Source organism: Colletotrichum destructivum, chromosome 8, assembly GCF_034447905.1.
Source record: "Colletotrichum destructivum chromosome 8, complete sequence".
Taxonomy (NCBI): Eukaryota; Fungi; Ascomycota; class Sordariomycetes; order Glomerellales; family Glomerellaceae; genus Colletotrichum; species Colletotrichum destructivum.
This window is the reverse complement of record NC_085903.1, coordinates 3955026-3977785: the sequence shown is the minus strand read 5'-3', so window position 1 is coordinate 3977785 and position 22760 is coordinate 3955026. Positions and strand designations below refer to the sequence as shown.

General features: G+C 51.0%; 8 protein-coding genes across 8 annotated transcripts; 4 read left to right on the top strand and 4 right to left on the bottom strand.

Annotated features, from left to right (window-relative positions):
• Window positions 1-1921: 1921 nt before the first annotated feature.
• Window positions 1922-3612, top strand: CDEST_13047 (Putative SANT/Myb domain, Homeobox-like domain superfamily protein). The gene is made up of 4 exons (XM_062929203.1): window positions 1922-2040; window positions 2107-2399; window positions 2486-3122; window positions 3185-3612. Exons 1-4 carry the CDS (start codon window positions 1974-1976, stop codon window positions 3568-3570), a joined length of 1383 nt encoding a protein of 460 aa, XP_062785254.1. The 5' UTR covers window positions 1922-1973; the 3' UTR covers window positions 3571-3612.
• A 1453-nt stretch (window positions 3613-5065) lies between these two features.
• CDEST_13046 (Putative immunoglobulin-like, galactose oxidase-like, Early set domain-containing protein) lies at window positions 5066-5707 on the top strand (the record flags this gene model as incomplete). The annotated part of the gene is made up of 1 exon (XM_062929202.1): window positions 5066-5707. The coding sequence occupies one exon, from the start codon at window positions 5066-5068 to the stop codon at window positions 5705-5707; it is 642 nt and encodes a 213-aa protein (XP_062785253.1).
• A 995-nt stretch (window positions 5708-6702) lies between these two features.
• Window positions 6703-7964, bottom strand: CDEST_13045 (Putative hpcH/HpaI aldolase/citrate lyase domain, pyruvate kinase-like domain superfamily; the record flags this gene model as incomplete). The annotated part of the gene is made up of 5 exons (XM_062929201.1): window positions 6703-6796; window positions 6850-7137; window positions 7211-7350; window positions 7441-7588; window positions 7720-7964. 5 exons carry the CDS (start codon window positions 7962-7964, stop codon window positions 6703-6705), a joined length of 915 nt encoding a protein of 304 aa, XP_062785252.1.
• A 712-nt stretch (window positions 7965-8676) lies between these two features.
• On the top strand, window positions 8677-10915 carry CDEST_13044 (Putative major facilitator superfamily, MFS transporter superfamily; the record flags this gene model as incomplete). Its single annotated transcript, XM_062929200.1, has 12 exons — window positions 8677-8889; window positions 8949-8988; window positions 9051-9110; window positions 9171-9282; window positions 9345-9479; window positions 9538-9889; window positions 9971-10016; window positions 10070-10206; window positions 10263-10376; window positions 10433-10517; window positions 10574-10678; window positions 10743-10915. 12 exons carry the CDS (start codon window positions 8677-8679, stop codon window positions 10913-10915), a joined length of 1572 nt encoding a protein of 523 aa, XP_062785251.1.
• A 342-nt stretch (window positions 10916-11257) lies between these two features.
• On the bottom strand, window positions 11258-12753 carry CDEST_13043 (Putative aminotransferase, class I/classII, pyridoxal phosphate-dependent transferase, major; the record flags this gene model as incomplete). Its single annotated transcript, XM_062929199.1, has 2 exons — window positions 11258-11792; window positions 11858-12753. 2 exons carry the CDS (start codon window positions 12751-12753, stop codon window positions 11258-11260), a joined length of 1431 nt encoding a protein of 476 aa, XP_062785250.1.
• Window positions 12754-13225: 472 nt separating this feature from the next.
• On the bottom strand, window positions 13226-15231 carry CDEST_13042 (Putative flavin monooxygenase, FAD/NAD(P)-binding domain superfamily; the record flags this gene model as incomplete). The annotated part of the gene is made up of 2 exons (XM_062929198.1): window positions 13226-14095; window positions 14176-15231. The coding sequence occupies 2 exons, from the start codon at window positions 15229-15231 to the stop codon at window positions 13226-13228; spliced, it is 1926 nt and encodes a 641-aa protein (XP_062785249.1).
• A 939-nt stretch (window positions 15232-16170) lies between these two features.
• Window positions 16171-17344, top strand: CDEST_13041 (uncharacterized protein; the record flags this gene model as incomplete). Its single annotated transcript, XM_062929197.1, has 2 exons — window positions 16171-16302; window positions 16418-17344. 2 exons carry the CDS (start codon window positions 16171-16173, stop codon window positions 17342-17344), a joined length of 1059 nt encoding a protein of 352 aa, XP_062785248.1.
• A 346-nt stretch (window positions 17345-17690) lies between these two features.
• On the bottom strand, window positions 17691-18809 carry CDEST_13040 (Putative peptidase S9, prolyl oligopeptidase, catalytic domain, alpha/Beta hydrolase; the record flags this gene model as incomplete). Its single annotated transcript, XM_062929196.1, has 1 exon — window positions 17691-18809. One exon carries the CDS (start codon window positions 18807-18809, stop codon window positions 17691-17693), a length of 1119 nt encoding a protein of 372 aa, XP_062785247.1.
• Window positions 18810-22760: the final 3951 nt, after the last annotated feature.

The following is a 22760-nucleotide window of genomic DNA, read 5'->3' as shown; positions in this document are numbered from 1 at the left end:
GTTCCGCGCCACGGACAAGCATCTTTACTCGGTGCACACATGATACAGTGGTTATCTCTCTCTCTCTCACTCACACACACACACACACACACCGGTCGACCACTATCATATTGACGGCAACTTGGTCTCAGGCCCATCGTTTGCGAGCGGGGACAGATGCCAGCGGTACTGTCACGGAGTGATCAGTCAACAGACAGACACACGCGGGGGGTTACAATTATGTCGCGAATCGCAAAACTGTTTTGAGTTTTGGGCAACCGGGCACATGGCGAGTATGGTTATATTTAGCTTCCTTGTTGCAGAGCCGGTTCATCTATCCCACCGGCTTCACCGGGCTTCGTATACACACGTTCGATGTAGGATCTTGTCCCAAAATTGGCACCCCGACGTCACTGCACCGGGACTGACTGAGCGCGACGAGCCGGGCTCCCGTCGGCTGCTGGTGTCTTGGAAAGGTTAGACCGCGCCACAACCGGCAAGCCAAACTTACATACAGTAATCGGTCTCGGCCGGTTGTCCTGTCCGGTCTCCGTTCTCCAGCTGATGCGCTCGATGGAACGGACGCTCGGGCATCACTCTATTTAACCGTGGCGTCTCCCCACCGTCTCCAGTGTCCCCGCGCAGGTCCTTTGTGATTGTTGCCAAAAGACAGCGTAAGCAGAAGGAGGGGGCATCCAGGTTCCTCTATCCGTCTGACAGGCCCACTGCTTGATAAGGCCACAGGGGAGATAGATTGGAGGAAGAACAGCAACTGGTAAAATGACGGTGGCCTCTTGGTGGATATGCTACGCGTCAGATCAAGAGGATACTACACGTGGTAGTGATGGGGTTCATGTTACGGCAGCCTGCAGGGACCACTCCGCCAAAACAAGTGTTCTCCAGATTTACTTGCGACAGCCACTCCAAGGTATAGAGAGAGATAAGGGTCTTGTTGAAGGAATAAGTTTAGCAACTGCAGCAGTTGACTACCGCAGATAGAGTAGTTAACTACCTCCCTTATTAGGAGATACGTTGGGGCAATTACGCGTTGATGCAGAATCCAACTCACCATTGCAGGAGGAGAGGGTGCATAGGTAATATTTTTTAGTTTTTTGTTTTCACTTTGGCGGATTAGTATTCCCGAGCAGGCCTCATTGTACGCTTAACCCATCATGGCAAGAAAGGCTCCATCCCACGAGCTACCTAAGATGCATCCAAAACTATAAAATAATGCCATGTTGCAATGATGGGGGTTACTGAGGGGGTTGTCTTCCCTTTTCGGGGAGGGGAAGCCGCTTCGCAGGATCCACTGCCCGGCAACTGGAGTGTGTGGGGGCTCTGCTCTGCTGCGACACTATTCTGGATTCGGCTGGTTGGTTTTTTTGTCATTTGCCTGCCCCGGAGACCATGAAAATGCCCGTGGCCCGAAACAGTCCGCCTCGTAGCGGCCCGAATGGCCGGCAATTTCTCTGCCCAGTTCGGTTTCGTTCCCATCTTGACCTTCGTATAGATGTAGTGCATTTATAATCAAATAGGCACTGCCACCACCGCCACAGGTCCCGCTTGAATCCCGGTCTGGCCTTCTTATCGGCCGGACGGACGGACGGATGAGTACTAGTCATCGGTGTGTTGTGTTGCTTCCACCTGTACGATGGATGTACAACAAGACCACCGTCAAGCTGTTCCCACAGCCAGCTGCCACAGGGGTCCTCACAAGGTTTCGCTATCCTAACATATTGCTGATTGTAACATGGTGTGGTGCCCGCTAATGACTCGGGGGCAGACTTGGGGCGAACGCGGAACTGACCGGGGGCGAATTCCAAGCCCATACTCTGCAAATGCCGACATGATTGGATTGCTTGTGATCTTGGAACCTCTTGGCATCGTAGGCTATTTAGACTCTACCTCTTGGCGCTTGCAAATTGACATCGGACAACCAACCAACACAACCAACCCGACCAACTGCCGGCTACCCACCCCTCTCTGCATGTACCATGTCGCGAATTAGACGAAACTGGACCGCCAAGGAAGACAAGCTCCTCTGCGCTGCTGTTCAAAAAGGTGCGGTACCAAACGTATTGCTGCGTCCATCATCCCTACATGTGCTGACCTCTTGAGGGAAACCAGCCGAGGAAGAATCACGGCCGCTTCTCTGGCGCGAACTCGCAAAATCGGTGCCGGGACGATCCAACAAAGATTGCCGCCGGAGATGGTGGAACAGTCTTGCAAACAATCACATCAACAAAGGCCCCTGGTCCGAGGAAGAGGATGAGCGGCTCTTCACCGCAGTCCAAACGTATGGGATGAACTGGAGCCAGGTTGCGGCCGAAGTCAGGTCCAGAAACTCAGACCAGTGCTCAAGCCACTGGAGTCAGGTCTTGAACCCCAACATCAACTATTGTGACTGGGCCGAGGAAGAGGTTGGTCAGCCCTTTGTCTAAACGCTGCTGCTGCTGCTGCTGCTGCTGCTGCTGGAGCTGAAACAGACATTTCTAACAAGTCACAGGACGCAAGCCTACTCCACGAAGTCCTCACCCACGGCACCAACTGGGCGACCATTGCGGGATTCCACACACCGATCCGGACAACACTTGCGCTGAAGAACCGCTATTCAACCCTACGACTGAGAAACGAGAACAAGAAGAACAGACAAGGCGAGTCCGACGCGATAGGCAGAAAACGCCAGTCGAGCGGCCCCAACAGCGTCTCTTCACAAAGCCAAACATCACAGTGGGAACTCCTCAACTTGACAGACCCGGCATTATTCAAGCCAGCCGCCCAGTCCGTTGGCAGCAAGAGCACGGGAAGCAACAATGACGATGACGAGGATGACGACGACTCGGAAGAGGACGACTGCGACGACAACGAAGAGGATAATGCCGCGCTCAACCAAAGTAGCGGCGCTTCGGACAAGGGGGAAAGGCCACAGAGACGACAGTCAGCTTCTAGGGAGCCTCTGTCCAGCAACAGGCCGACACTGTTGAAGATGACTCCTGGCACTGAGATGCTTGAGACCCAGGTAGACAACTGCATGCAGTTTGAGTCGCTCATCGAGTCTTGTTATCCCTCGGCATCAACTCGTCCCTTTAGAAACGAAGACACGGCCCCCACCTCCAACCAGAGGTCACCGCCAATGTTTTATGGTAATACACGTGATCCCCCCAAAGAGCATCTGGTTCGTTGCTAATCAAAACTGGGATCCCAGGTTCACACTCGACAAACGGTTGCCCGACCCCCAACAGTCAGGATTCTGGGCCCACACACAAGGATAGGACGGCCATCCACTTGGGAGAACCAAAGACGGATGACTTGCACTTCTCGCCGACCGGCTTAATGGGATCTCCCATCACCATGGACACCAAGATGACGGATTCGGGCTTCGTCAATGCAGACTGTGTCATGAAAGACAAGCCATACTCTGCAACGACACCTCTTTGGCTACGACAGCCCGACGAGCACTCTGTTCCGTTTCCGTGTCACTTTAATGTTTCCATCACCATGGCATGCGACCAGAGTCAGGTGCAGGCCATCATGACAAACTTGTCTCATCTCGGGACGAATATCACCCTAAACTTTCAAAGGATAGCCTAGTGTATAGATATAGATTATTGAATCTAACCAACGTATAATGATGTATCTATCCACTCCCTGTTTTCCCACCTCGATCCAAATACTGTGCCAAAGACTCGCCGAAATGGTCAGTGTCCTCAATCCAAGCTTTCGTCTACATTGAAATGCATTATAGAGTCGAGGGCCTTCTCTTTCTTAACTTGCATTGCCCATTTCTCTTTGCATGACAAATACTCATATGAAATCTTACATCCCTATCCTCTGCTGTTTCCCCACGATCTTAGAGATATACTCAGCTGAAGCTGCCGCCGAGCTCAAGAATGGCGATGCCAAGCGCCAGTCCTGCTTACCAAAAATGGTCTGTAATTTCTGCAACCCGAGTCTCGGAAGTTTTAGTTGTAACACTAGCTAAGAGACAACTACGCATACCAACACCTACAGTGTTAAGTGATACGAAAGGGAAGCCACAAATTAGCTATTACAATTAAATCAGGGGGCGCAAGAGGCACAAAAGGAACTTCGAAGGCCGTCGGAGATCGGACATTTTGATTGGCTAAGCCGGCTGAGCCGGCTGGTCTGCGGCTACGAAGGGCTTGCTGCAGGCTTCGTCGCAATAAACTTTGTAAGGGCTTTATCGCCTAGGAAAGGGGCTGCCAAAAACCAGGTCAGCAGGGCGTAGGGACACTGAATGTTGAGGTTCACACAATCCGCAAGAATGCCTGCTTCTTAGAACAGTTAAACATTAACTTTTGGTATCCCTGAAGAGGTGGACACTAGATTGAGTATCTACCTGCTGAAAATTAGCAATGGCTGTGGCTAGAGGGGACGTATTGAAGTCCGCGTAGGGGGAATAAGCGCAGCCTACTGAAACTATTGAACCTTACTAGAATAGTTGAACCTTAGTAGGATAATTAAACCTTCCTACATACGAAAGCTATAGCCAAAATTATCTGTTGCAATTAAGGCACGTGCAGAATACATAAAGGGCACTTTGGAGCTGTTAAGAGTGGTGGCTACAGATTACATACGTGACGTAGTAAAAGTGGCTCGACGCAGGCAATCGCGCAACCCCACATTTGATTTTATTTATACTTGGTCAGCCAAAAGTGGGCTTGGAGCATGGCCTATACTGGACAACCCAGCCCACGACAGAGCTGAAAGAATTCCCTCACTTGATTAGACGCAGATAATATACTTTTTACTTTCCATATGAGGTGCTTAGAGATAAGGAACATCTACTTCTGCTCGGCCCAGCTGCTTGGCGCCTCTAGCTTCGTCCGCTACCATTGTGAATCTAACACCTTGAAATGTAACATCGGGAGTTAAAACTACGATACATGCATGCTCTATTGTCAATCTTCCAAATTTTCTACTCAATGAGTAAGATTCTACCAAAGTTCATTCTTTTGTTCGGAGTCTTGTGATATCCAGCCTGTAGAGAACTTTTTTCTGTTAACCATCGACTTTTCTTTCCGGGAAAACGTTTATCAGAATATCCACGGTCTCAATCTGCGACATGATCCGCATAGCAAATGCCGTTGCCTTCCTCACTATCCCCTTCATCATTTTCCACCTGACCGTATCGCGAGCTTCTCATTTATCTGTATTTGCAATCCACCCTGATGTCTCGGAAACTGGGCATTGGGGGCCAAGTGTGCAGGTATCACTGGTGACTGTCGCGGCCGCTGTTCTACCTCCGACCGGACATGTCTTGCTATGGGCTGCATATCAGGCCGACGAATTCAACGGTGATGGTCCAAATATCGACCGTACAGTCATGGCTATATATGATCCGCAGACAGGTGGTGGAGGGTTATGCTGGAAAAAGTGCGAGGATAATGTGGCGAGCCATCTAGACGTGCAAGATTTTCCGCCCCCGTACTCATTCGAATCAGACCGACGTTTGAGATCTCGTCCAGAAATTCTTCAAGTCTCCGATTCCGCATATCACGGAGAGCATATCATTGTCATGACAGATACGGTGATATCTGACTTCACCATGATCCGGTATTCGTCTGTTACCCATTCTATCAACACTGATCAACGACGAGTACCGTTACAGCTAGACCTTATTAAAGCCTGGACCTCTGACGAGAATGAATGGCGATATCAAGCCCAGATCCCCCAAAGCTCAGGGATTGTTACGCCGGGAAATTAAATGCTGTTTGCACTAAGGTCTCAGAGGAGTGTCTTCTATTGCATGACCACTTTTTATTTCAGCATTCTAAACAGAATAGCAGTTATTGGGCCAGTAAGAACTAGGGTATTAGTTTACCATAGTTAACACTTATATCTTTTAACGAAATAGTCTCCGATATCTCAAAAGTAATCACTAATCTAGCGTATTGTCTATACTTGTAATTTATATAGCTTACAAAGACTACAAATAACACTACATTAGATGAATCAAGAAAAGAAGTTTTCATTAACATGTCCGAGCCTGTCACACCGCACTTTTGCCAGTTGAGCATGCCCATAGACGTAGACAGCTTCGGCTATATCGCTTTGGGGCCCCCTAGTGATTTTATGCTGCTGGATAGGTGAGACTGTGCTGGATTGGAGTAATCATAACCGCTGTAAACCTGCAGACGAACATTTTGACCCCCAGATGGTAGCTTCTTCTGTTGTCCGACGCAAGAGCTTCTGTTCTACATCCTTGTGTTAACCACACCTTGGCGCTTTAAGATGTGCTGCCTGTGTTGTGGAAATGTAGACTTGCGAGACTGCACAAGTGATTATGTTTTGTAGAGAATCCGTATTATTCCACTTAAGGACCCTACACCCTTCTTCTCCTGTCCTCCACTGCTTTTTCGCTTGCCTATTCCCTAGGGTATGTAATTCAAGCTGCCACTTCTTCCTCTACGTTTCAGCATTGCCTGTCCGACTTATCTTGCGGACTCAAAAAAACCTGTCCATTTGGGACAGAGCGACTGGACGCAAAGATGGTCAAACCGGGGGTTGATTGTGTACCTTTTAGGCGGCAGGCGGCGCTGCCCCTGTCATTAACCTGACTGGGATTATCAGGCCGGCATCGCGCTTCTTGTGACGGCCATGTAAGTCTTTCTCGGCACGCAAAAGCTTCCTATGGTTTTCATCGTACTGACAATCTATCGCGCAGCGTCACTCACGTCTCGAGCTTGGGCCAAAGTCTTTTTATTGAAGCCTTGTCGAGATTTCGTTCATTGACGCTGCTTGTTTCGACATGCCAGCCAGAAGCAGAGCCAAGTCGCGGCCTGCCATGGCAAATCTGTTGATCGTCGTTAGTACAAAGCAAAATGTGTCATGGAAAGTATTGCTCACCGGATAGGAGAGTGTCGCTTCGCAAACTTTTCAAGCAGATCTGGCCTCGGTTCCAACCCTCCAAGTCCGACATACACCTTGCGGCCGTCTACGCTCGCCTTCTCCGCCGCGCCTGCAATCTTGGCCACGGTGGAATGGAACAGCTCCGAGTCGTATTGTCCGGGAATACCTAGTCTTATTTCACTATTAGCCATTTCTCGAGCGTGCGATGGGAACAGAGCATACTCCATGCATAGGTCTGCGCATCCGATGAAGAGTGCGTCGATGCCGGGTACCGCGGCGATGGCCCTAGGAGAAAAGTATCAGAACTCATTCACGCGGGGGCTATTTTCTGCCTCCTCGTAAAGGATGCTACACATACTCTACGTTCTCGACGCCCTCTTTGGTCTCGATCATTGGCATGATCAGCACCTCATCGTTGACGACCTCGGCGATGGCCGCGTAGGATAGTTGGGTAGTGTACTGGGTCATTGCGGTGACCATTGTGACCGAGCGGTGACCCTAGGTGACGGGGTTTGGTGTAAGTCTTGCCTGAGAGGGAGACGGACTACATTTTAATCCTTTTCAAGGAGGAAATGAAGCTGGACTCACCAGTGGAGGAAACTTCGACGCGTCGACGCACATCTTTGCCTGTTCGACGGTGTTGACGTGCGGAACGATGACAGCCTGGGCGCCAGAGTCGAGGCAGCGCGAGATCCATTCTTGGGAGCACGTTGGGACGACCACCGTCGGAGTGATTCTGGTGGAGGAAAAAAGAAGAAGCGCGAACATCAGCCAACTAATCTCCTTGATTGTGTTTTTCATTTGGTCCGTGATGAAGCTCGATATGAAATTCAGGTTGGGGGAAAAGTGTCAGGCTGCTGCGCTCACCCCACGTTCAGACACGACACGGCAATGTCCTTCATTGTCTCCATGCTCATGGCCATGTGCTCGAGGTTCATGAGCACGGCGGAGTACCCCGCGCGCTTGGCGACGAGGGGCATCTCAGTGGAGAAGGCGACGCGTAGGCCAAAGGAGTGGGCGAGGCGGTTCTGGAGCATGAGGCTCTTCACGAGGTTCGGGCGGACCGTCTCGCGGGCCAGGGCGAGCTGGTCTGGTGGGATTGTCGAAGACATCTTTTCCTTGGCGATGTTGAGGGAGGGCGTCACTATGGCTGTGTTCTGAGTGATTGCTGGCTGTTGGGACGGAAACGAATGATGCAACTTCCAAAAAATTGTCCGAGAAGGACGAAGGGATGACAGATGGTCGTCTCGTTGTAGGCTGATTTAGATAGGACAAGCTGGAGTAGATTGGCAACCCGACGTCGGCGCCGCGAAGGCCGCTGGATGTCTGCCGCACCGGTCGACCGGGGGGTGCTTATCCGGGGACCAGGGGGGGGGGCATCGAATGATAGGAATGCGGGGAAAGTGATCGAGGGAGAACAAGGAGAGGCGTCGGACGATGCCCGACGAGGGAGCGGCGCGTGGTGTTTCTCATGCACAGCTTATCTTCGGGCAGGATGCCGAAAAAATAGAGGGATCCACAAGGAGTGCTAAGGTCTCGGATTGCGTTTTCGATCTGCTGATACTGTTGATATCACGCAGGTGAGTGTGAGACGCCGCATGGTGTATGGTTGGCCAGGGGTTGGTTGCGTGGTTGGCTGCTTATCATAACCCGCGGCCGAGGGGGGAGGACAACAAAACTTACATTATGGAGTGCGAGTAATCGTTGAATCTGTGTCTCAATGTCGAAACTCTCACTGGCTCTTTGGTGTTCTGTGGAAGTCTCTCTTCTGAAGAATTTATTGTTGTCATCGTTTTCCAGGTTTCGCACCGAGCTCGCTCAACCATGGACGGCAAAAACAGGCACGAGGTCAAGTCGGCCGCGTCTCCCGCTGCTTCTGATGTCGGCGTCGGCACGCACGAGCAACACAATGTTTCCTTGGGGAAGAAGATTCTATACCACCTGTGGGATTCGGACCAGCATCTCAAGAGCCCGCAGGAGAGGGCTCTGGTGAGGAAGTTGGATTTCGGTATTCTCATCTGTGCGACCCTGGGATGGGTAAGTGACCCTTATGCCTTCATGAGCTGGCCTCACTTGCTAATTCATGGGTCTGCCAGTGGATGAAATACATTGACCAGAGCAACATTACCAATGCCTGTGAGTGGCCGTTTGCAAGACCAGGGCTTGAAGAGGATGGTGCACTGACGAGACAACGACAGATGTCAGCGGTATGAAGGAGGATTTGAACATCAAGGGAAACGAGTACACATACATGCTGAGTAAGTGCAAAAGTACAATCTTAAAGATAAGTCACCTTCTAACAATGTTCTGATGTGTAGTGTGCTACACCATCGCGTTCGCCATCATGCAAATTCCAGCAAACATGATCGCCCTCAAAGTCCGACCCCGGGTCTGCCTCGTGGTCTGCGAGCTCGGCTGGACAGCTTTTACGTGAGAAAACAACATGAACCACTGCTGTTGGCCAAGAAGCGTAGCTAAAACAAACATGACAGCTTCGCGCAAGCTGCGGCCCAAACCAGCAACCAAATGTACGCTTTCCGGTTCATGGTCGGGCTTTTCGAGAGTCCCTTCTCCCCCATCATCATCTTCCTGCTTGGATCGTGGTATACCAAGACGGAGCTTGCAAAGTAAGTGCACAACCCTGTGGCCCGCATCACAGAACATCATGCTGACTCTACCCCCAAGGCGCGTGGCCGTATGGCACGTCACGGGCTTCTTCGGGCAAGCAACTTCCGGCTTCCTCCAAGCTGGCATCCACAAGGGCCTGGACGGGCACCTCGGGATGGCGGGCTGGCGCTGGATGTACATCATCTGCGGCTGCATGAGCCTGCCGATCGCGCTGTCCGTCTGGTTCCTCCTACCGGACTACCCACACAATACAACGGCGTGGTACATTACCGAGGAAGACAAGCAGCTCGCGATGCAGCGGTCGGCGAAGCTGGGCCGAGTTGAGATCACGGGCGTCATGGACTTGAAGCTCGTCAAGAGAATGTTTGGAAGCTGGAGGTGGTGGGCGCTCTGTATGATGTACATCTTTGTGAGCCCTCCCTCTGTTCTCATTCCTGCGTTGAATCAAAGCAATGTGACGGGAAGACACTGACTATTGCTGTGGGTTTAGTATGGGAACTCGTGCCAGGCGAACAACTACTTTGCCATCTACCTGCGTATGTTTAGCCTTTTGGACGGCAGGCAAGGAGTCCAGCTAACGGATGGGTAGGTGAGAACGGATACAGCGTCACCCAGCGCAATATCATCCCGGCCTGCGCCAACCTTGTCACGATGGTGACCGACTTTTCATGGGGTTTCCTGTCGGATTTGACAGGGAACCGGCCACTTTGGATGGTTGGCCCGCTGGTAAGGAGAACCTCCTCCCTGTCGCAAGAGAGAAAGTTGCTGACAATACCGCACAGCTGGGCACCACGGTCGTCGGCTCCTCCATCCTCACCGCCTACCCTGACTCTGACGGTGCACGGGTTGCGGGTTTCTTCTTGGTTGCTTGTGGTTATGTGACTGCAGTGGCTTGGGTGAGTCGTACCTCGAGCCGATGGAAGGATCCATGTGAGACTGACCGAGAAAACAGACCTGGGCCAACGAGATCAACAACGGCAATGCCGAGGAGAGGGCCTTGACAATTTCCAGCATGAACGGGCTGTTCTACGCCACGAGTGAGGTACCTGTGATATGACCTACAGACTTTTGCGACTAACTGGTGGTATAACAGACTCCTTCTTGCCGATTCTCATCTTCCCGCAGACCATGGCTCCCAAGTTCGAGCGAGGGTTCCCTTCAGTCCTGGCATTTGCACTCGCAGCGGTAGTTCTCGTTCGTACGTCACCAACACTCCCTATGCAGTATCAGATATGGTTTGCTAACAAGACACTGCATGGCAGTTGTCGCGGACTTTCTGCACAAACGCCAGCTCCGGCAAGAGGCTGTCGCAGCTGCGAATCAGCCTGTTTCCGAAGCCGAGATCACAAACCCTTTGAGTTCCATGGAAAAGGAGACTGAAAACAAGTTGGTGGGAGCTGTGGAGCCTGTTCGCAGCTCTGCCACGATTATTTGAGGTTGGAAGAGAAAAAGGGGGTGTGGTTGAGGGTGGTGTCAGTTGCTGTAGAACAATCAGGGGAGCTATCAGAGGGCTTTGCTTTAGGTCGTGGTAGCTTTGGAAACCATGGAATGAGCGATTGCTTAGCAAGAGCCAGAGTGCTTTTCCTCTTTCGTAATGTTTCTGTCACCTTTCGCTCAGAACCTGCAATGCTTCTGATTGATGACTGAGGTCGATTCATCTGCGCAACTATTCGCGATGATGAGTACTTGACTTATTCGACAAGAAGCGTCCACGCCAAGGAGGCTTTGGTTGCGATCAATGTATACGCTGCATTTGAAACCGTACTTCATAGTACGGCTATCTTATTCCAATGGCTACGGGGCTACTCAAGTCCTCCCCTTTCTTGATTCTCTCCCTGATATCAACAATGGTAGCACCGAGTCTGTCGATGCCCTCTTCGATTTCTGCAACTTCATGCCACGCCCAGCAAAGCCTGATACATCGGGAAACCCCGTCCTCCCTCTCGGCCCGAGAGATGCTGCCCTCATCTCCCGTGACGGTGAACATGTGCCCAAACGCCACGCGTAGCTGTTTGTCCTTCAGCGCAACCGCGGCTACGTTCCTAGCAACGGGAAGGTCGTCTGGTAGCCTAAGGTATGTGAAGAAACCCCCGGCTATCGCAGCAGCCGCGTCTTTGGGCTTGTTAGCCTCCACACGGACCCCGAGGGGCGCCAGAACGTCTTTGACGGCGGACATGAGCGCGTAGTATCTCTCGCGGTACGTGGGAACGAGCGTGTCTTTGATGTGGGACTGAAGTCGACCGCTTCGGAGCATCTTGTCGACAAAGGTCGAGGTGAGATGTGAAGGAGCACCGCCTGAGCTTGAAGAGCCACTAAGTTTTACCGCGTCAGTTAGATATTGGGTGACAAAAGGAGGGAGCACCCCCCCGTGACTTACACCTCCCCAAGCTCCTTAGCAAAAGCCGGTGTGCTCTCAGCCCATCCAACCCGGACACCCGGTCCGATGACTTTGGAAAATGACCCGTTGCTGATCGTGTTTCCAAAGTGGCTGCAGCCGGGCATCTGTCGATCAATGTCGACAAGGCGAGGAGGTACAGAGCCCACAGCGTCGGCGGGAGCAGAATGTTCTTCGGGCCAGCTCAGGAAGTCGTAGACATCGTCCGAGACAACGAGGGCGTCATACTCTCGCGCAAGACTAACAATATCCTTCCGCACCTGCAGCGATAGGGTCCTTGCGCTGGGGTTGGAGAACGTCGGGACGAGATAGATGACGTATTTGTACACTTTTGGGTAAGTCTTGCCAGTTTTTATCGTTGGAAAGTCTGGCTGGCCACTGGCTTCGGCGTTTGACAATGCTTCCGCCTCTGCAGCTTCTAGCCCTCGGCGAAGGAAAGCCATGTCGAGACCCTCCTCGTCATCTTCAGGGACGCCTCTGAGCTTGCCCTGGAATCCGTTGTCTTCGAAGATGGGGCATGCGAGGAAGTATGTTGGTTCAGCCATGAAGATCCTGCGGGTGTAGAGCGGATCGGTGAATTTCATCAGGACGTTGGCCAGGTTTCCCGAGGCGCCGTTGCTTATGCTTATTCTTTCGGAATCAGCTGTGGTCCCGTAGACCGAGGAGAGCCATTCTGCCACGCTTTCGCGGAGGGGAGGATGTCCGACGTGAGGTCCGTAGACAAGGGCGGCAGCCGTCTCGGCGTCTGAAGTGAGAACCTGAGTGGCGCCCTCGAGCAGACCACTCGCGGCGAAGAGACGAGGCGACGGCCATCCCAGCTGGAGATTGATGAGGGACGTCGGTTTGACGGCAGTGTCATTGGCGATGTCACTGCCCATGTTGATAGGCGTTGTGACTTGCGCAGATTAAACAAGAATTGCAAAGCTTGGGAGAAGAAGTCGAAAAGTGATGACGCAGTCGTTGGTCTGCTGGATATGTGACGGTCGGACGACACGGCTTACACGGCTAGGGACTGCTGAGTTTCCCGGCCGATCCCCCCATCGTTGCCAGGAGGAGTTTCTTATCGAGAGACGTGGGGACCTTAGGGTCCCCCCCTGTAGAGTCGTCGGGCGATAGGCGCACACTCCGACAGGATCCCGATGCCTGACTGATAGGTTGGCCTTTGCCTATCGCCTATCGCCAACATGATATGCACATGGACATCGTTGTTGAAGGCTCATCATATCATTGATAGGAAATAATGTGTGGATAATGGGACAATCTACAGGAAGCTAAACAAATTTCACTGCTACTGCAGTAACATGAAATCTTCTAGGTGCTCAGGGTCAACATCATTAATTATGCTCTCCTTCACCTTCGACATTTTCTCTCTCCTAGCCTGTTATTCACATCGGCCATGGTTTCTTCCATCGACCTCATGTTTGGCAGCAGATTAACCCACTCCAGAAGGCAACACAGCGCGTTGACCAATCCCCAGAACGCCATGGGGATGAGGCTAAAGAAGACCGTGTAAACCCAACCCCTACTGACTACCATCTGCCACAGCTCACTCCGCACGACATCCGCAGCCCTCTGACTCTCGAACGGGCCCACGAGCCTGTAGAAGCTGTTGTACGCGGTGCCAAGGCAGTAGCACAGCAGAACCCTGGTGTCGTACTTCCACCACAGCGTCCAGAGGTCTGGGACGCCGCCAAAGTCCCTCGCAAGGGTGGCGACATAGGTGATGTGGTCAACGCCGTAGCGGACCCTCGCGCCATGCGGGTGCTGCAGATGGTAGTGCCCCGGAGTGGTTGGCAGTTGCATCCGGCGCGAGATGAGCGCCGTCCACCAAAAGGCCTGCATCTCCGCCATTGGCGGGATGGCGCCCACGCCAGGGCGGACAAAGCCGATGAAGCCGACGTCCGGATGGCCTGGAGCCACGATGTCACGCACTGTGGCGTCCCAAGCAGCCGGGTACTGGCCGGGTGTCAGAAAGGGGAAGGAATGATTGTAGCCTGTGCCCGCGATGACGATATCAGGCTTAATAGGCCCAATGCTCTTGATGCGGGCGTAGTCAGGTCGTTGTGCGTCTGGGGTAAACTCTACTATGCCGTCAGGAGTGATTCGACGCGGCCAGGTAGCCGTGTTGATGACCTCTAAGGACTGGGCATCTTCAAGACGGTCTGCAAAGATGCTTCCCAGCTTTTCCCGGATGGTTTTGGGCTTCTTCCATGGTCGGTTCTTGATTTCGGAAGGGTTATGGTTAGTTAATAGACCGACTATGCTGCTTTGATTCTTCGAAAATGTGCAATGAAACCTACCATATACGCCATTGCTCGAGGAGTCTTGCAGTGAATTGTACTAGCCCGATTCTGCTGCTCAGGAGCTACCAATCCGATATGTTGATCTATCCCAGCCCCTTCCCCAGTCGAACCAGTGAGAAGCCACTCGACAGGACGCAAGACCCATTCGGCGAGGAACCACCTAGCTCTTGAAGCCTCCAGCTTAGGGTGCACATAGGCTGTCTCGAAAAGGTTTGAGTTGAAACTGTCGATTGGCAGCTCCCAGTCGATCTTGATGCCGAAGATGTACAGGCGGTTCAGGATCTTGGGGAAGTAGAGGAAGCCATCACGGAAAGCCATTGTGACTGACTTGGCGCCGGCCTTGAGGGACTCGTAGCTGATGTCGTGGGCTGTCTCCTGGCATCCGAGAACCAGCACATGCTTGCCTTTCACCTGGGCCCTTGCCTTGTACTGGGACGAGTGGATGAACTCGGGAACGTGCTCGATACCAGGTATATAGGGAATGTTGGGTTCCACGTGCAACCCAGAGCATACGGCCAGGTGCGAACACTCGAGCACGTTGACTGTGTCGGCATCGCCTCCTGCGGTTGCACGATACTCGACGCGGTGCCGCCAAGGGCCTTTGTCATCTTGAATCCGGCTGACGCGGGTCACCACGGTAGAAAGATGTATGTACGGCCATAAGCCAAACTCGGAGCAGTAGTCCTGTAGATACTGGACATACTGCGTGATGGGAAGATGGTATGGGGCTCCCGGCGGGAGTCTGTAGTCCGAGAAGAGTGTCAGCTGGCGAGAGCTGACATGTTCCGAATTTTCCCACACACGATAGCGGAAAGTGCCGCCGATTTCTGGCTGGCTGCCGTTGTGGTCAGTTGGTATACTCTCCTGTACTTTCGTTTCTTGTTGTTGGGAAGAGGCAGAGAGTGTTTTGGGCACATACGACTCAAATAGGACTACTTCCACTTTCTGGGCGCACGCAGGTCTCATGTATTCAAGAAGAGTCTTCAAAGTGACCAGGCCGGCTGCACCTGCGCCAACAATGACAACTCGCATTGCATTTGTTTGCGTAGCCATGGTCGGGTCTCTGGAGCCAACCGTCCTGTGTGTGTGTTCTTGTGCTTTGAGTATGTGGATGGATGGATTAAGCAGAGCGGTGGGATTCAAACAAAGATCAGCCAGGGAAATAGAGACTGATGACTTCATAGAGCAACATGTGTTTGTGTGTGTTTGTTTGTGTGTTTGTATGTGTACATGGACAATGCGCGGTGGTACTGTTGCCCGAGGCTTAGATACCAACACAGCTTCGCCAATCATTGGCGCTTGAGCTAGATAAATGCACACCGGGTGATTATGTGTGTCACAGGGGCGGGGCTTCCAGCAGAGCAGTCACATTACATTTTGGTTTCTGCTTTCCTTTTCTGCTTTTGATCATCAATTGCCCTGGCTGGGAAGGGAGACCTTGCAGTTAATCGCGATTAAGCCTTTCTCAGCATCTACAGTATGTATGTGACCCGATAGTGGAACAAGAGAGTTTGATACTGACCGTGAATGTGTTGAGCCTAATTCAAGAGAAGGTAAAACCGCAAAAGCTTCTCTGGCACCAAGCGATAATATAGGGTTCTAAGTTGCACACAGGGTGTACGATGTAAATACAAATTAAGCCTTCCCCTCTCAAATGTTAAATGGAGTTTAGCGCCGGTTACATCAGGTGGGGCGGCACTTTTAGTTTCTCTCTGCACCAGCCTGTGAAGTTAATCCAACACCAAATGTCCAAGAGCAGCACGAGAGAGAGAGAGAGAGAGAGAAAGAGTCGACTACTCAGGTATTCTCTTCTCGACCAACACCACACTGACTGCCCACAATACATCTGAAGGCCAAGGCAAGAGGGAAAACATCATCCCCCCCTCAGCTTACCACGCTCGCTTTCCCTCGATACCTAAATCCACCACAGCGTTGTGATATACAGTCAAGGCCAAACAAACAATGGAAGAGCCCTCAGCCTATACTGCGGCTATGTTTTCGCAACAGGTCTCTTGGTATAAAGTCGATCTAGACGAGACCGCGTTAGGTCCTGACATAGTCAAGCTGTTATCTGGGTACAGTGGGATCTCAGAGCCTGAGCAGCCCGCCCACATCAAGAGTATTGTTAGTGCCAGCACACCACATCCGAAGCAACTTGCTCTCCTATGCACACAATTACCTTTGTGTTTTGTGGTTTAAACAGAATGGCTGATAAGAGGCCCTTTGCCTATGTGTACAGCGCAACGAAGCATGGCAGACATTCCCTTTTCCTTGCATCGGCCAGTTCATGTTCCTTCGCCTCCGCCTTAGCACTTACTCATTCTACCCTCGCCTGCTCTCCTACCTCTCGCAGGCCGCGGACAAGGACAAGCCGCCGCCCCTCTTTCTTGATCTGGGTGCATGTCTGGGCCAGGAAGTGCGCAAGCTGGCGTTTGATGGTGTTCCGGTCTCGCAGCTTTTCATGGCGGACCGTTTCATCGGATACAAGACATGTGCCGCAAGGCTGTTTCGTGACGCCGACGGGCTCGGCGACAACTACATGCTGTTTGACGTTTTTGCACCCGGAAGTCAGGGTCTAGGGGAGAGATGTTTAGACGGCAGGTTCAGTGTTGTTGCGCTGGTCAATGTCCTGCATCTTTTTGGCTATGACGATCAGGTGAGGATCTGCTGTCGCGTGGTCACGGAGCTGTTATTGCAGAAAGAAGAGGTTGTCATTGTTGGCTCTCAGATGGCTGCAACTTCTAAAGGCGGACCTGTCAAGCTTCCAGGGGCGGTTGATGATCACGACGGGGGTGGTGGTCGTGGTCGTGGCCTGATTGCCACCCGTGACCAGCTAGACAAGAATGAGTTGCAGCAGATTGATCATGACAAGAAGGCCTTTCATATGATGGCAAAGGTGTTGCTGCCGACAGAGGAAACGGAAGTGGAGGAGAGGAAAAGTGGTGAGGTTATGAAGGCTTTTGATGGCACCGCCCCGTCAAAGCAGAGCAAGGAACTTTTCGCCCACGACGTTACAAGCTTCAATTTGTTTTGGGAGGACGTTGGGAAAGCATGCGGTGGTGTCAAGTTCAACGTCAACGCGCACATGGTGCCCATGGTAGATGAGGGATTAGGAATGTGGGAAAGAGATTCCAAGTGGCTTGTTTTTTGGGTTGAAAGAATTTAGATTTCTCGTGATGCCTACTGGTAAGAAACAAACAAACAAACAAACAAACAAGCACAACAGCCCGGGACTAGAATCCTTAAATTCGAGAATTTGCATAACCTGTTCAGTATCAAAATCAAGATCTCGTCGCAGGACTAACTCATACCAGATATACATCAAACTTGTCACCCAAAAAACCAACCATACTCTCCCTATTGGATCCACCTAAGCGACCACTCTACCATCTTCTTCTGCCACTGAATTCTATTCACCGGTTTTCTGACCACGTGCGCCTCGCCCATAAGAATCAATAGTTCTGATGGAATGCCCTTGTACTGACAGACCTGGAAAGCAGACAGGGCCTCTGTCACGGGGACGCGAAAGTCCTCGCTGCCGTGAGTAAACAGCATGGGCGTCCTCCAGTTTCGCGCAAAGCGGGCGGGATCCCATCGTGTCCAGCTGTTGATTTTATCATCGTCCTCCAGTTTCGCGCAAAGCGGGCGGGATCCCATCGGGTCCAGCTGTTGATTTTATCATCGTCCTTGCCCTCCCCCTCCTCCCCCTCCCACGGAAAGCCCCCAAAGTCGTAGGCGAAGGCCAGAGGGAGGTCGCTGCCCAGTAGGCCCCGGGGAGAGAACACGCCGCCGTGAACCGTGAGGGCGCGGAACTTAATGCTGTTGTTGTTCGTCTGACCCTGACTCCGACTCTGCTGGCCGGCTATCCAGTTTACCAGATAGCCGCCATAACTGTATCCACTGCAGAGGACCTTGTCTGTGTCGATCTGGCAGTCCTCGACGACGCCGTCTTTGTTCAAGGCAAGCCAGTCCAGCAGGGCAACGATGTCATCGTACGGCCTGCCGCCCCATTGCTGGAAGATGGAATGCGCAAACGGCAGTCCAAAGCCGACGGAGCCACTGATGTTCGGCGCGATGACGACGAAACCCCTGCTGGTCCACAAGAGAGGGTTCCAGGTCACCGACCACGCTTCACGGTGAGCGTCGTTGGGCCCGCTGTGTATGAGAACCATTACTGGGTATTTCCGACGACGACGACAGGGTTGAGATGTGTCTTTTGGTTCCAACGGTGTGTGTACGAAGGCCTGGACGTGATAGCCTCTGCCTTCGGCGACAACACCAACAGGATAAGTAATGGTGTGATGGCTAGCCTGCAGACCGGGCCCTGAAGGGATGAGGCGTAGCTCGTCCACAAGATGCACGCTGGTGTCAGGAGACACGACGTCTACCGTCTCTACCACCCACGCTGCGTCAAAGTCCGATCTTGTAATCATTATTCTCTCTGCACCACCGTCGGCAGTCGCGAACGGCACGACGCTGGTGATGCATCCTGCGTGGACAAGACAGGTTGCTGTGCCGGTCCACGCCTCCTTTCCTACACCGCCTGTATCTTGGTTGGTGTCCGGGTCGTCTTGGATAGCCACCTTCCACGCCTCCACTCTGCCCGAGTTCTGTACTAGTATGTAGACCATCTTGTCTGTCAGCCTGGCCCACTGGACCGAAACAATAAACGGGGTCCATTGGCTTTCGCCCTCTAGACCGGTCCTGTCGAAGCAGGACAGAACGAGCTTATGAATATGAACGCCAAGCTTCCCATCACCCTTCAGCTTGGCGATGAAAATGGTGGGATGATCAAAACACACATTGTCTTTCTCGCACTGCAGAAAGGCTGCGAACGTACCCGAGGCAGAAACACAAACAGACTCGGGCATGCCTTTCCAGCCACTGGGCTGTACGACATGTGCTACCATGGGGTTTTCTAGCAATTTTTGTTCAAGTCCCGCGCCACCAGCCATGTCAACACTGAAGAGTTCGTGTCTCCATTCGCTCCCAGTGTTGATCGAGCCTCTGGTTGCGTTGATTAGAAAACCTGATGGATACATGACAAACGAATCTGGCGTCCAGGGCGGCAATTGTAGATCCGTACCGTGCAAGACGTTGCGAGGCTGCGCCTGTGGGTCCGAGAGCATCCATCTTCCACGTCCTGCATCGTTGCCGTTATCCCGGCGGTGAATGGTCACGTAAAAGACGCTCATATCTCGCCGAGCCTCGGTACCGTCGTGGGCGGTGCGGTATTCACTCAACCATCGGGCTGGCAATTTGGTGTACAGTCGACCGGAGCCTCGAGGCACCCTGGCAGAACCGTGGCCGTCTGTCGTAGCATTATGCCGGTCCCCTGGAGCTTCTGGTGCGACAAATCCAACCCGGAAACTGCTACAGCTGTCATCCAACTTTAATGTCTTGATCTGAGAACAGTCCCCTGGCAAGTCACACACGTGTTGCGGCCTGTTGGTCTTGTCAGTATTGCTCATGCTGCATGGTGATCATGGTGACGCGTCCTGGAGAACTATACTCTTGGTTTGGAGCCTTCGCATCGAAAGTATATAACTTGGTTAGGCCATCTCCTGGTACGGCCCACAACAAGACCGTGGTGCCCTCGAGCCAAGAACAAGAATCTGGATCCGGGTTTTCCCAGCCCGCTTCGCCTGCACCAGAACCAAGAATGGTGAAGAAGGGTTGAGATCCTCCGGTTTTCCAGATATTGGTTTTCGCCGTCTGGGAGCCACCCGGGTAATACTGAAACTCGCTCGCGACGTAGTAAGCCCCGTTTGCACAAGGGAGGGCGGGTGTCCGACGGGGCACAAAGGCAATGGCGGTGGGAGCTTCGCAAAAGTCTTGGTCCGGTTGGACAGACTCCATGGTGTCAGCTTCTAATCGAGAAGGTTGGTAAGGTTGATGGAGTTGGTAGAGTTGGCCGTCCCCCCCGAAACCGAAATCAAGTTGTTTCCGTACAATTTATCGAGACCACGTTTAATGGTAGGCCACACAGCTTCTTCCAGGACTTATGTAGTGCGGCCAAGGAAAGGTATCATGGACAAGGTCTTTTGATAGCGATTACTGATATTTAAGCTCTGTGCTCTAAACCCTCGCGGGGACCTCAAACATCCTTTGTCTCCGTAACTTTGTAGACGATGACTTAAAACCTAGTGGCATTATTGTTTGCAGTCTACCATGAGAGAAGTACTAATACATTTTTTGCTAAGAACATCTATACAACTCACCACCGCACAGACTAAAACTTCATTTAAACCCCCTGGTAGGATTGTTAAGGTCAAGTATTAAGGTGATGTTTTCAACTGAACCCTATTGAACCACCTGTCCCAAGCCTTGGCATACCTAGGTTCGGATTTACCCCCAGCAGCGTAACCCAAAGTCACTCGCGTAACCCACTTTAAGTTACGCGGGCGAGGGCAAATTCAAACCTGGGACTCGGACTCGGATTCGGACTCGGACTTAAGGTCGAGTGGGTGTTTCATCACAGTCGCTTTTATAACCCCGTAACAAGCGCGGTGCTTTTCACAAGCGAGGTTTCCTAGCTTGACTAGATTACTGATACTTCCTCCCAAAAATGTTGAAGTCTTAATTCGTCAAAGGTTGGCCGGCAAAAGACGCGCATCGCTTCTTAGTGCAGCGCAATTACGAAAAGCACATGAATCGTTTCTAACAGAATTTTCAAAACTTCCAAGTTTTTACTGATCGCAGCTCTCGCCATGTAAGACACTGATAGAAAATTCTACTCGCCTACCTGACAGACGTATGAACATATGAATAATAGGGAGTTAAATCAAATCATAGTCAATTTCCTAATTAGTAACCCCCTAGATTAGTGACAGTAATTTCTTAAGTCGACACAAGGAACCGTAGAAACCTGAACCTGCAACAAACGGCCTGTAACAACCACCAGCCTGTATACCAAGCTAAACCTTACAAAGACCTGCTTTCCGCTCCTGGGTTACTGAGATCGCTGACCATATAGCTTCCACAGCAGCGCATTTAGATCAACATCCGCAGCCGAAGGGTTCTTGACAGTCTTGTACTGTTCCTCGCTGATGAAAAGACGATCCGGGTCGTCAATCTTGTCGTTGGTGGCGCTTACATCAGCGTACTGAGCTTTCAGCACAGGCTTGATAGCCTTGTACTGATCCTCGCTGATGAAAAGTCGATCCTGGTCATCAATCTTGTCGTTGGTGGTTACAAGATCAGGGTAGCGAGCAGCGACGAGAGCCATGACAATGATTCGTAGAGAAATCAGAGAATGTAAAAGCGTTGGATTTAATGTTTCCACAATTGAATAAATGGTCAAATTGGAATGTAAGAGTTGTGGTGATGAGAACAAGGTAAGTTATTCGCAATGGACGGAACATGTTTATATACGTGAATAGTGGTTGAGATCTTTATTGCTTTACAAGCCGAATTCCTCGGATTGACTGCTTATCTAAGGGTCCGTGGTGGAATCATCTTTCTGTCTTATGGGAATACTGCAGTGTAGGAGACTGTGTCATAAAGATACTAAATCCAGGGCCCCTAGTAATACAACAAACTGAAATCGGCCCGTAGACATCTCTAGAATGGCTTGTGTAAAGTTGAGGGGTGCTCCGGCCAAAAAGTTTGGGATTGATCTCACCCTGTAAGAAATAGTGATCAATATCATAAAAGCTACGATACACATTTTAGTAGCGTGCTACGGTTACTGTAACTGGTCACTGCAGGTGCGTAACTATAAATGAGTACATTAAAGGTGGTAATAATGCAAGACTAGAGCTTTTGCGTTGTGGTGCATTTGGTTTACATGTGGCCTGCTTGCAATATGGCAGTGATGTGCAGTTGGGTCTATCTAACTTGATGTGAAAAAAGCAGCCTGGCTACTAGTAGACTTTCGGGGGCATTAATGTATACACGCAGGTAACAAATGTCGCACAACTTTGTATCGTGTTTGCCGGCTGGAAAGTACTACGGATAGCTGAAGAAGAAATGGTAATAGTACTTGGAAGACACTTCTAGCAAATGTTCCTGGTTGTTGAATGGACTGTGTACGTGCACGCAGGTACTAGAAATGTAGGGTGAACTAAAGATTAGATATTTGTAACTATCCTTTCTAACTATAGGATTAAGGTTGTATAAGATAGATATACTGTCTTATCTAGCCTTAAGTTATTTAGGCTAAGCTAAGTAATAATTCCCTTATGTATAAGTAAGTGCTGCACAATCTAGTCTATACACTCTATTCTTAAGTTGTAGGTATTATATAGTTATATAATTATGTTATTCTAATACTTACAACTTTTGTTTTATAACCTAACTATATAATCCCTTTAATGTAGCTAATTAAGTTATACTAATTGTTCTATTAATAACCTTATATATAGATTTAGTAGGTTAAGCTACTAATTATTATATAATAGGTCTAAATAATAAGGATTATTAATAACGCTAGCAGTTTTTTCTTCTCTTCTTATACGTTTATTTCTTCCTATCTAGTTAAGCAGATAGATTATATAAATTTGTTATATTTACCTTCTAACTTTACTTTACCTACCTACCCTACCTAGTAAGGCAGCCTATTGCCTTTTTCTTCCTTCTTT